Source organism: Bos taurus, chromosome 8, assembly GCF_002263795.3.
Source record: "Bos taurus isolate L1 Dominette 01449 registration number 42190680 breed Hereford chromosome 8, ARS-UCD2.0, whole genome shotgun sequence".
In the NCBI taxonomy this organism is placed as follows: domain Eukaryota; kingdom Metazoa; phylum Chordata; class Mammalia; order Artiodactyla; family Bovidae; genus Bos; species Bos taurus.
This window is the reverse complement of record NC_037335.1, coordinates 37,739,233-37,751,974: the sequence shown is the minus strand read 5'-3', so window position 1 is coordinate 37,751,974 and position 12,742 is coordinate 37,739,233. Positions and strand designations below refer to the sequence as shown.

Genomic DNA, 12,742 nt, shown 5'->3' with positions numbered 1-12,742 from the left:
TGAATTTTTCAAAGCTGATGAATTTAACTTTATAGTTTATATACCTATTCACCAAGTAATTCTGGTTCTACAAGTCTATTCTAAGAAAACAGTCAGTAATTTGGACAAAGATTTATGGAGAAAAATATACAATAGTATTATGGATGGTATGAGAAAAATGGAATGACCTATATATCTCACAATAGGAGAGTGCTTAAATTAATTGTGGAATATCCATAAATGTTGTGTGTATTCAGTAAAATGGAGTTTTTAAAGGATAATTAATAACTAAGAAGATCCTCTGAATTATAGGTGATCAGTAGCAAGGTACAAAATCATCCAAGTATGTAAAAGGGAAAATATGTGATTTCATTTATGAGGTGCTAACAAATAGCCAGATTCTATTTCAAATCCTAAAAAATGATGCTGTGAAAGTGCTGCACTCAATATTGCCAGCCTCCTGAGAAATCTGTATGCAGGTCAAGAAGCAATAATGACTACTGGACATGGAACAACAGACTGATTCCAAATCAGGAAAGCTTTCCAATGGTGGTTACCCAGGATTGGAGGACCAGAAATGGAGAGCTGTTTTTTTATATTTATTTATTTGTAATTGATTGATGATTGCTTTACAACATTGGTTTGATTCCTGTCATACAGCAACATGAATTAACCGTAGCAGTACGTAGGTCCCTTCCCTACCCCATCCCTCTAGGTTGCTACATCGCCTCAGTTTGAGTTCCCTGAGTCAAAGAGCAAATTTCCATTGGCTATCTATTTACACCCGGCAGTGTGTATGCTTCCATGCTACTCTCTGCATTCATCTCACCCTGCCCTTCCTCTTCCCCGCCCTTTTCCACAAGCCTGTTCTCTATGTCTGCGTCTCTGTTGCTGCTCTCCGAATAGGTTCATCAGTACCATCTTTCTTGATTCCATAAATATGCGTTAATATATGATATTTGTTTTTGTCTTTCTGACTTAGCTCATTCTATATAATAGGCTCTAGGTTCATCTGCAGGAGGTGGAGAGTTATTGTTTAATGGGTGTGGAGTTTCAGTTTGGGATGATGAAAATCTGGGAAGGAGGGTGGTGATGATTGTACAACATTGTGAATATACTTAAGGCCACTAAAATGTATACTTGAAAATGGTTAAGGCGGCAAGTTTATGTTTTGTCTGTTTTACCATGGTAGAAAGACCCTTCCCCCTCAAGTGCTGTGGGATGTGTGAGGACCACAGTGGGAACTGCACTGTGAGGTCTTCACGGCTGCAGCCAGGTCTGCTGCTTTAGGAAGAGGGCAGCTGTGCTCTCACATGAAAGAAAATAAAGGCTGTGGCTATGAGGGAAGACATTTTATCTGTAGAGGAGGTCCGAATTTTTTTTTTTTTAATGCATGGAAGCATAGAGAAAAATCAACATTATAACAGGATTTATATATAGGTGATGAAAATATGGGTTAAGTTTGTTTTTCCATCTTTAAAATAAAAAAATCTATAATTTCCCCAAAGGATATAGAGTAGAAACTCAGAACAAAAGTTACTTGGAAACTACAAAAATCATACTGATGTTTGTCAAGTCTATGCCTAGCTAAATAAACTACTTGAAACTGTTCCAGTGTGGGAAAAAAAAAGAAAAATAATTTTAAAATGTTTTCTATCTTTGTTATTAGACTGACAGTTGTTAGTAAATTATTGAAACTTATATACACTTATATACAACAAGCAGTGCAAAATTTAATCCATATAATATGGTACGTCCCTTTGGAAGTCATCTCCTTGAGAACCCCCTCTAAAGGGCTACCACTGCAGAGAGCACATCTTCAGACTGCAGAGTACATTGGAAACTTGGTTATTGTTGTTTAGTTGCTAACTTGTGTCCAACTCTTTGCAATCCCTGCGGTATGCCAGGCTTCTCTGTCCTTCACTATCTACCTGGAGTTTGCTCAAACTCATGTCCATTGAGTCCATGATACCATCCAACCATCTCATCCTCTGTAGTCTCCTCCTCCTGCCTTCAATCTTTCCTAGCATCAGGGTCTTTTCTAATGAGTCAGTTCTTCGCATCAGGTAGCCAAAGTATTGGAGCTTCAGCATCAGTCCTTCCAATGAATATTCAGAATTGATTTCCTTTAGGATCAACTGGTTCGATCTTGCAGTCCACTGGGCTTTCAAGAGTTTTCTCCAGCAACACAGTTAGAAAGCATCAATTCTTCAGCACTCAGCCTTCTTTATGGTCCAACTCTCACATCCATACATGACTACTGGAAAAGCCATAGCTTTGACTAAATGGACTTTTGTCGGCAAAGTGATGCCTCTGCTTTTTAATACACTGCCTGGGTTTTTCATAGCTTTTCTTCCAAGGAGCAAGCATCTTTTAATTTCATGGCTGCAGTCACTGTCTGCAGTGATTTCGGAGCCCAAGAAAGTACAACTTGGGGGCAGTCACGAATCATCTAGGGCCATGTCTTGTGAACAGGTGGGTGGTGCCATGAATATGTTCCCTTCCTTTTTGAGGGATGGTTTTCCTCATAAGTCCTTTGAATGAGGATTGGGTGGTGTGGGAAACCTTCCATTTTTATATTCCACTGTTAAATCAAAGGATCTTTCCCCACGTTGTGAGGAGGGAACTACCACCACCCAAACCTGCCATTACTTATCTGTCAAAGTCATTAGCAGCAAGCAACAAAAACTAACTGGAACTCAGAGATTCCCTGGTAGTCCAGTGATTAGGCTTCTTCACTTTGATTGCCAGACCTGGGTTAAATCCCCGGTCACGGAACTAAGATCCCGCAAGCTGCACAGCGCAGCCAAAAACAAAACAAAAAGCTTACTGTAAAGTGATTTAGGCACTACAGGAACTTAGTGGAAAGTTATTAGGACACCCATGGGATATCCAAGAATTCAGAAAAACAAGGTCAAACAATAGGTGAGAAAGGGAGGCTGCTCAGCTGGGAGGTGAATAGGACCAGGTCACCTCCCCTTCCGGGGCCCTGGAGCAGGGCTCTGCCATCAACACACATGAGCTGCTGCTACCTTTGAGAGCATCCTCCTCCACTGTTTCTCTGCATCTCTGGTCACAGGTTCTACATCCTGGGCAGGTGGAGCCAAAATTGGCCTGACCCAGTCTATACCTGCTGCCAGGGACTCTGGGCCAGGGCGTATCTAGGATCTTTCAGCATTTGTAATGGCACCTGAGCTCTGCCTTCCACTGAGAGTTTGAAAGGGAGAAGGGGTTTCAGAGGCTGAGGAGCCAAACCGATGACAGATAGCCAGGTTGATGAGCACATGCCTATCGTTTTTTTAATACCTGCCCGAGTCCAGTAATGAGCTGGTGATTATCCCCCAGTGCAGCGGCTGGCATCAGTTTACTCTTGGTCATTTAAGCATTTTCTGCATGGGGGATTGTCTGAGGTTCCAAACTACATGCTGATGAATTACTGGGATTTCATGTATCGTGTCTTCATCTGATGTAATCAGACTGGTAGATGGGCTGCCTGCCCTGTGGATTTTACTTAGTAGAGTAGAGGCGAGGAGTGGGAGAGAGAGTAAGGTAGGCAGCATGCAAGGACAGCTGCTGCCTCTAGAGGTCCTTTTTAAAGGGCCTAGTCGGAGTTCCAAAAACACAGTGACTTTGGAATTCCGATAATCAGACTGGCTGTTGGGCTTTTCCCTTTTGTTAGTAGAGAAAGTACAGGGGTTTGGCATGACTTAGGCAAGAATGTGATATGACACCATCCTGTCACTGGAATTGTGGCTCATCTCAGTCCTCTAGTCATAGGCAAAAGTCCGCTCTTGAGTGTGATGACTACTTCTGTCTTTCATTTTCACGTCCCTTGTGTAGTACTCTACTGCAGGCTGACTGACAGCTCCAGACGTCAGCATCCCTGTGGACAGAGCACTGGCAGATTTCAGGGGAGTTCATACATCCCTGGAGGCAGTGCAGCAGAGGGTAAACAGGTGTTTATGGCAAGTGAAGGCAGACTTCTGAGAGTCTAGACGGCAGGTGGGAGAAATGCATTAGTCAAGGTTTTTAACACATATACTTTTCCAGCAGAGGTGTTCACTTGTTCCAGCAACACACTAAGAGCTGCATCAGGAGGTCCATTCTATAATGCTTAAAAAACCATCCCAGTCACGTAGAGTGGAGGGCAGTGGCAATTGGAACCTCCAATTGTAATGTGTGTCCCCAGAGGTTCAGACCACACTTGGAGAAGCTCTGCTTTGTTTGATTCCTCACGCACAGCGGGGACCTTTTATTTTTAACAGAAACCTTCCCCCCCCCCCCCCCCCCCCGCCCCTGCATGAAATCTTACTCAGAAACCCAATCTATGAATCAAATACAAATTCTGTTCTGGTGGCTGAAGCTCACTCACTCCACATGGACTCCAGCCCTTGCAGGCACCCCGGAGCCCCCAGCCTACAGCAGTGGGGCTCAGTGTGACAGGCCTCCAGGCATGGGCATGACACCCTCTGTCTGTCTCTGCCTTGAAGAGCTGGACACCATTGACTCCTCTAGTGTCTCACACAGGTGGTCAGTAAATAGATTAGTGACTGTTAAAGTCTGAAGGAACATCCAGCAGTTTCTGCACTGGAGGAGTCAGGGAAGCATAAATATCAAACTTTTTAACTTCTTTTCATCAGTTCGCATACTCCTAATCCCATTCCTGTTTAAATGCTTTATATATACCATGTAGTCATAGGAAGTTTCTGGCAGACTCAAGATTTGAGACCATTTCTCTATGGAGGAGACTAGGTGTTACAGAAATAAACTATTTTGTGTTTTACTGTGAGCTGCTTTAAGCCCATTTGGAAGGTAATGCTACTCACTAAATGAAGTTATATGCAAATCTAAGTATATCCTCTTCCACCTAAAGGACCTAGCAAAGGGTGGGAAGCGCCACATCATGACAGAATAGTGCCGCCTGGTGGGGAAGGGGGAAGGGAAACTCTCAAAACAGCCTTATGTTCTTGTGTTCTTCTCTGCAGCCTTATGTTCAATTTGGTTGGTTATTCTTCTTTATTCTTCTACTGTGAATAAAGGAAAAAGAGCTCTGAAAGCAAGAAATTGAGAAAGCAAGCAAGATTGTCTCCCCTAGATTTTGACGTGAGAGAGAGTGAAGTGGTGGCGACTGATACATAGCAGTTAGGTGGGAGCTGAGCTGGAAGGGGTCTGTGAGCTCCGCTGCTTTGTGCCAAATTAAGATTTGCTGTGAGTCAAGCGTTTGCCGACAGTAAGAAAAAAACTATCTCATACATTTAGTTCGGACACCTTTTCAAAAAAGGATTATCCGTCACTCTAAGGTTGCATACATTTTAGTTTACTAACAAGGTTGTATGTTTATGATAAATGCCTTGAGTATCCTTTATACATTGCTCAGGCCATATCTCTGTGGCCATTGGCAACACCTTGGTGATATGATACCAGGAATTGCAGCTCAGGATTAGTTTGGGGTAGTTATTCTAAAGGCTAGTAAACCTGTGTTGAAGGTCAAATCTGTAAAACTAAGGGCATAACTTCCCCGCTTGGAGGTGGCTTGTGGTGGGACTGTGGCTTCATATCCATCAAGGCCTTGACTTGCCTCTGTTGGGATTGAAGAAGGACCAATTGAAAGGGCCTGAGGGGAAGCAGTTAGAGAAGGAGGTCAGGGTTTGAAAACTTAAAATGCCTCCTTTATTTGTAATAAAGCAGATACTGGAGAGTGTGGCTTACATCTGTGGGCGAAGGATTCTCCTGATACCCTGGACCTGAGAATTAGGCCTTCTGGTGACCTGTGGTGCAGGACACCACCCATTCCCTCTGTGGAAGGAGCAGAGGAGCTCTGCAGAAAGAAAGAAAGTGAGGGGCAAAGCAGAAGTTACCCGCCTCCCGATTCCCCCAGCTCTGCTTTTCTTCCTTAAGAGGGCTTTCACTATTCAGGGTCTTCTGTGTTTCCATACAAATTGTAAAATTGTCCTAACCTGAAACTAATACACTGTAAATCAACTATACTCCAATAAGAATTAAATTTTAAAAAGTGAAAAAAAAAAAAGCCAGGAGTTATTACCCCCAATAGTGCTTCCTCCACATGGAGAAAATCTTTAGATGAAGGAAGAAACATACTCTTGTTCTCCCTCTGCCCCCATCACCAAAGCATCTGGGTTTTAGCTCAGAGTTATCCCAGAGCTGATGTAGCTTCCTAACCCAGGAGACCAGACAGTGTCTATTTAGAAGCTAGCTACACCTTCCAAATGTTCTTAGTACCAGGTTCATCTTGGGAAGGGGAGGGAAATGAAAAGTGATATGATAACCCTGGGGGCTTATATAGAATACAGTTCATCTTACCTTTTCAATTCTGCATTGCCTGAGGTCAAATATTATGAAAGCCAATAAGAAACTTATTTTAATTTGACTAAGTTTGAAGCAAACTATCAACTCTGCAGAGCCTCTTCTTGTGTTTGTTTGCCTATAGCTTTAAGTGGAAGCATAGTCTGCAGTGAGAAAGTATACATACTTGCCACGTATACTCTTGAATCCAGCAATAACTCAGGAATCAAACCCAGGTCTCCCACCTTGCAGGCAGATTCTTTGCCATCTGAACCACCAAGGAAGCCCAGTAAAAGGACCACTCCTTGTTGAAGCAAACTTTCTGTTAATAATGAAAAGTAATGTAGGGTGGGTTTCTAATCATAAACCACTAAATATTTCCTGTATGTGCCTCTCATTTAAACCACAGGATCATGCCCAGTCTGCATTTATAACTTGACTGGTCAAGTGTGCATTTCAGTCAGTGAGATTGGCCTTGTCAGTAAAATACCAGGATTAGCAAAACATGAATTGTTAAATGTGCAGAAAGTTTATCAAAGTAGTCAAGTATTTAATTTCTTTGTATTAAAATTTTATTGTCATACTTAATACATACAAATTTAAGTTTGCAAACTGTATCTGTAAACTAACCCTGTGCCCCACAAAAAAGGATTTTCCAGGATGAACTACCGGGGGATTTACTCAAGAGTTGCTGCCTGAGGAGGAGGTGGAGTAGAGTGGAAGAAGTAAAGAAAGAAGACTGGTCATAGGTGTCCCCATGATCACCCATGAAAGGAGCGGCCAGTCAGTGAATGAGAGATGCAGGCAGAAGGCCTGTTGAGGCAGGTCCAGGGTTCTTCAGAAAAGGGCCGCTAAACAGGACAGCACCTCGCAGCCTCACCCGACACACTCGATGTTCCTGGCACTTTCCCTTGCTGCTGCTTCAAGACCTGCCAGCTCCACTGATGGTCTGCTTCTCTTCTGGCCCCGGTGTCCTCTGTTCTTTGTCTCTTACCCAGCTTCATTTCTCCAGAGCTTGCTTGGAGGCTCAGTTTCCTTCTCAGTAAAATAGGGCCAATTCATAGTCTCTGCCTACTTCATGGAATGATTGTGGGGATCACATGAGATGTATGTTAAAGCATTTTGTTGACTGCAAGATGCTGTATAAATGTCAGGTGTTATAAATCATTAACCAGTCTATTTTTCAACTAAAGCAGTTTCTATGCACATTTTACTTACCCTCTGAACAATTCTCAGTCAAACAGCAAGTGTAAATGCCTATGTTTCTTCCTTCTTGGATTATGGTGGTTCCTTTGCAACTTTATGATCTAGGCTGAATCTTTAAGTACTCCTTTGGCTCATAACTCTTCCCCTGAACACCCATGCAAGATCATAATCCATAAAACATAGAGGCAATAACTCCTTTTAATTGCCAGGAGTTCATCATTTGCTAAGTTCTAAATGCAGTCACTTAGACATTTGCCTTGAAAAGCCCGACTCCGTTTATCCTGCAGAGCCGAGACTGTGTGAAGCTAGGCCCTCCTGCCGAGGGGGAAGTCGTGCAAGTCAAGTGGCCCGATGGCAAACTCTACGGGGCCAAGTATCTCGGATCAAATGTTGCCCACATGTACCAGGTGAGTGCTGCCCTGGGTGTGATGCTTGCTGAGACAGGAGAAGCCAGAGGGCAGATGGTATATCCAGTGTGCTATGGGTCAAGAAGCTAGAATTTAGAACACCTGCTGTTTTATAAAAAAGGCAAAGTTTCAAAGACTGATGACCCAGATAATAGAGTTTTATTCTAGGAATAATAAAGTTCTATACTGGGAGACTAATCACATTTGATAAATGGATTAATAGTCAGGAGTATAGTTAGGTCAGAAAGATGACCGACTGGACAACAGGCTGCTTTCTTGTGTTTCTGTTATATGGGAAAAGAATAAGTGGCTGGATTATCTAACTAAGCCAAGTCAGTGATGGCTGTTCATCACCCAGCAGCCCCTGAATGGGTGGCTTTTCCCTGACAGACGTCATCCCCGTTGACATTTCAGCAAACCTAAACCAGTGGTGTCTCAGCACAGATGGAGCCATTTGTGCACCCAGGCGTGCATGCCTGCTAAGTCGCTTCAGTCATGTTTGACTCTTTGCAACCCAATGGACTGTAGCCTCCCCAGGCTCCCCTGTCCATGCGGATTCTCCAAGCAAGAATACTGGAGTGGGTTGCCATGTTCTTCTCCAGGAGATCTTCCTGACCCAGGGATCAAACCTGCATCTCTTAGGTCTCCTGCATTGGCAGGCAGCTTGCTTTATAGGATGCTTTTGTGATGAAAAGTACAGTTGTCAGTTGGGAAGTCTGTTCACTGAACAACTGTACATATTATTTTAAAAACACATGTATACAATTAAAAAGTCTCCCCTGGTGGCTCAGACAGTAAAGAAGATTCCTGCATTGCAGGAGACTGGGGTTTGATCCATGGGTCGGGAATATCCCCTGGAGAAGGAAATGGCAACCCACTCCAGTATTCTTGCCTGGAGAATTCCATGGACAGAAGAGCCTCGCAGGCCTACAGTCTGTGGAGTCACAGAGTCAGACACAACTGAGTGACTAACACTTATACAATTAAAAAATGAACTATATCCCTATTAGAAATGAGGATGAGTTAAGCTCTAATAAGAAAAACAACATGGATGGCACATGTGCGTTTCTGTTCCTTCAGAAAGACTTTTAAAAAGGAACAGATTTATTAGAACCAATACATTATAGTACTTCTAGTAATGTGATGGCAGAAATCAGCATTCTCAAGCAGTAGTGTAAAAACAGGAAGACTGAAGTAAAAGGAGAAAAAGCAAGAAGGTTCAGGCCTGTTAAGTTAAAAACAGCTTGAGAATGATAAGCCTTCCAGTTTCCTCAGAGAAATTGTTCAAAGACTGATAAGGGGCTTGGGCTTAAATGGAAAAGAACATTAAAAGACTGCACCAAAAACTGGAGCACAGTGTAATTAGCAGTGTTCAAAGACATTTGGAAAACTTCGGGAAGGACATTTTTTAAGGTGTAGAAAAAGCCAAGGGGAGTGTGTGTGTGTGTACACTATAAAGGCCATTTCCCCCTCTATATTGGTGACAGTGTTAAGTTGCAGATTGAGGTCATTTACAGCAGGTTAGGTGTGGGAGCGTTTTTGTGTCAGAATGTCCAAAATCAGGCAAAAATTAGAAGACAGGCTGGTAATACTGGAGTCTCCTAAAAAAGAGCTTTACTACATCATTCAAAAGAAAATACATTTAATTAAACAATACTTGCAAAAGTGAAGCATCTTACATGTAGCAAAGCTGTTAGCTACATGAAAAGTATCATGAGGACATGTTGAAATTCTGGCTAATTAGTAATCAGTGTGTTAATTTCAGTCGAATTTATGATGGCCTATCAACATAGAATAGTGAGCATATTTATAGACTCAATGAAAAAGTTAAGACTAATATTAAAATTGTAGTACAAATAGTACTTTAAAATTCTTCATTAAACCAAGTGGCCTTTTAAGGTCATTTTGTGTTTTGTGTCTAATTATTCAGCTTCACCATTGACTAAGCAAAGACATTTATAAAAATAGAACCAAAATACCTATTGCACAGTGCCAAGTATCCTAGGTATATGCATTTGGGGGTCCTCACAGTAACTCTCCAAGATAGGGTTTTTGAATCCTATTTTACAAATGAGGGGGAGAAAGCCTCAGCAAATTTGATAATTTGTCCAAGTGCACAGAGCTGGTAAAGGGAAGAGCCAGAATTTACTCTCTGCTCTGTCCAAACTCTGGTGAACAACCATTCCAGCCTTTGAGGGACTGTCCTGGATTTTAGCACTGAAAATCTTGCATCCTGTGAGATGCCTCAGTCCTGGACACACTGGGATGGTTGGTCACCATCCCATAATTCCTCTGTTTTAAAACAGACTTTTTCTCTTTTAGAATTCTCAAATGATTGGCAACAGAAGAAAGGTAGGCACAGGTAGTTCTAGCTATGCGATCAAACTATATAAATGGGATGACACGTTGGCCTAATTAAAGTTAAAAAAAACCATTCTGTTGAAACAAGGCCAGGAAGAAAAGCCTTCCCATCTCAGCCTTCTGGGAACTAGCAGGGAGAGGGCCCCTGTGACCAAGACCTAATTCTGCCCCATTGTTTGAGCTCAGTCAGATGGGAGCAGTACATGGATAATACAAAGTTTAACTATATATTTTATCTTTAGTAGCTTTTTAAACTTCAGCAGATTGTTTTTATTAACATAGCACAGCTACATGATTTAACTCACCTTTTTAACAAGCATATATTTATTTCTTAAAAGAATTCAGACAGACAGAACATACTAGAATTAGATATTCTACCTCGATTGCATCCCTTTCGTTGTTTTCTTCTGGGAGAGTTCATGTGGGATTAAGCCTAGATCAGGATCACTTTGAATAGGGTGTTTGATGAAGTTCCCCAGATTATGTTTCTGTTATTCAATGTCACTTACTTTTTCTCTAACAAAACAGCATAAAAATTGCAAAAAATAGATAATGAAAATACTTCCATTTGAATAGCTTGGAAAAACAAACTTTAAACATTTTCATTTAGATGGTTATATATTTTCACCCATTGACATGGTTGACACATGAGGTTGAAGGGAACCTGAGATTTTTCTGGCCTTTTGGTTGAATTTAACAAAAGTGAGTTTTGAAAGTTAAAGTTCTATAAGAATTTGAGAAATTATTTTATTTGGGAGGATTATAAGAGTAAAATATGTTATCACTTTTTTCTCAAAGAGAAACACCCTCCCTCTTAAGTCATCAGAGCATCTTAAAGAAACAAAGAGCGCCGACAGGCTCCACCAGCCTTAGTGCTAAACTGGCCACAGTCTCCTGAGAAATCATCTGAGCAGCAGTTCTTTTTCTTTTTTTTTTTTTGCTTTGGGGGCATAAAGTTTTCATATCACATATTCCAGGACACTAATTGTCAAGAATTTTGGCCTGTTTGAAACATGCTTTGTTCTTAGTCTGATAAGGGAAAGAGCTTTTCTCCCTTCCTTGGCTGTTGGCTAGTTCTCTTGGTTTGTTCTGTTTGAATCCTTTTTCTCTTTTTTTGTGTGTGTGGCGAATTGGAACCCTGAAGAAAATGGTGAATGCTTCTTGCTTTTTAAAAAATATACCATGCTCAATGCTTTATTTTTCATTAGGTTGAATTTGAAGATGGATCCCAGATAGCAATGAAGAGAGAGGACATCTACACTTTAGACGAAGAGTTACCTAAGAGAGTGAAAGCTCGATTTGTAAGTACTGGATAATCTCTCTGAGGGGTCTGCCCTGTGAATCCCTCCTTTAGCACTGTTTTCCTGAGCCCAGCGGAAACACACTCAGGCCTTTGGACTGATTTTTTAGGAAGCCAATGCATCTTTTCCCTTATTGAAATCTATTTAATCCAAAGCAAATATATTTGATCAGAAACGGGGAAACCAGTGCAAGTTCCTCATTTTTCTTTCTAATGAGGTCAAATGATGCTTCTTTATGTTAACATCTGTTGGCATACAAAAAGTTATTGAGTACATATTCTGTGCAAGAGAACTGGGAACACACAAAGATACCATCAAGACATTTACAGTCTTGTTAGTGGAAGCCATGTTAAAAGAAGGCTTTCAGTAGGAGATTAATGGAGACTCAGTGTAGCAAACATCTAGTTTGCTGTAGCCTTATCATATACAGTGCAGCCTTGAACAGTGTGGGGAGTTGGGGTGCTGACTCTCCACACACTCACATATGGCTTATATAGTCAGATCAACCAGCTGTGGACCGTATAGTACCATCAGGTTTACTATTGAAAAAAATTTGTGTATAAGTGGACCCATGCAGTTCAAACCCATGTTTTCAAGGTCAACTATATTGATCAACTTCTCTCTCTCTGAAGGTTTATTAATGGTTGTGTCAATTCATAATTTAAATGAAACTCTCAGTTTTATAAAAGAAGGAAGCCCAAATACTAGTTATAGGAATAGTAAAGTGGTGTTTGTTTGTTTTTTTTTAAAGAAAGCATTATTAGTTTCAAGCCCTGTACATACCATTAAAAGACAAACATGGACAAATAATCAAATTGAAGTTGTTAAAAAATATAATTCACAATAACTTAGTTTTCATTATTGTGTCATGAAATATTTTCTGGACCCTGAAATGAAGCCAGTTTTACTCATTTAGAATTACATACAGTGCTTTTGTGAAGTGATAAACACTAAAGGAAATAAACACTAAAGGAGATTGGAATGAGGGGCTTTTTCTGACTAAAATGAATTTTTTTCTGAATAAATGACATCCTTCGTTTTCATTGCATGCTAATAATATACTTTTAGGCAATGATAGAGTTATCCTAGATTAGTTTGGAAAAACCATCTGTTTCCTTAAATGTTCACCTGTCTGTTCAGCCCCTCTCCTGTCAGGTGGGGTCCCGAGTCAACTACATCAGGGGT

General features: G+C 41.2%; 1 protein-coding gene across 7 annotated transcripts in view; it reads left to right on the top strand.

The window, feature by feature from the left end:
* Window positions 1-12,742, top strand: part of KDM4C (lysine demethylase 4C) — a 409,700-nt gene that overhangs the window by 389,940 nt on the left and 7,018 nt on the right. For 5 of the 7 annotated variants that reach the window (XM_015472464.3, XM_059889432.1, XM_024996118.2 and 2 more), the window contains 2 exons: window positions 7,776-7,895; window positions 11,465-11,557. In XM_015472464.3, coding sequence (XP_015327950.2) covers window positions 7,776-7,895; window positions 11,465-11,557 — 213 coding nt within the window. Of the gene's footprint in view, window positions 1-6,931; window positions 7,230-7,775; window positions 7,896-11,464; window positions 11,558-12,742 lie in introns of those variants that run through there. The other 2 variants (XR_009495540.1, XR_009495541.1) reach the window with 2 other exon arrangements.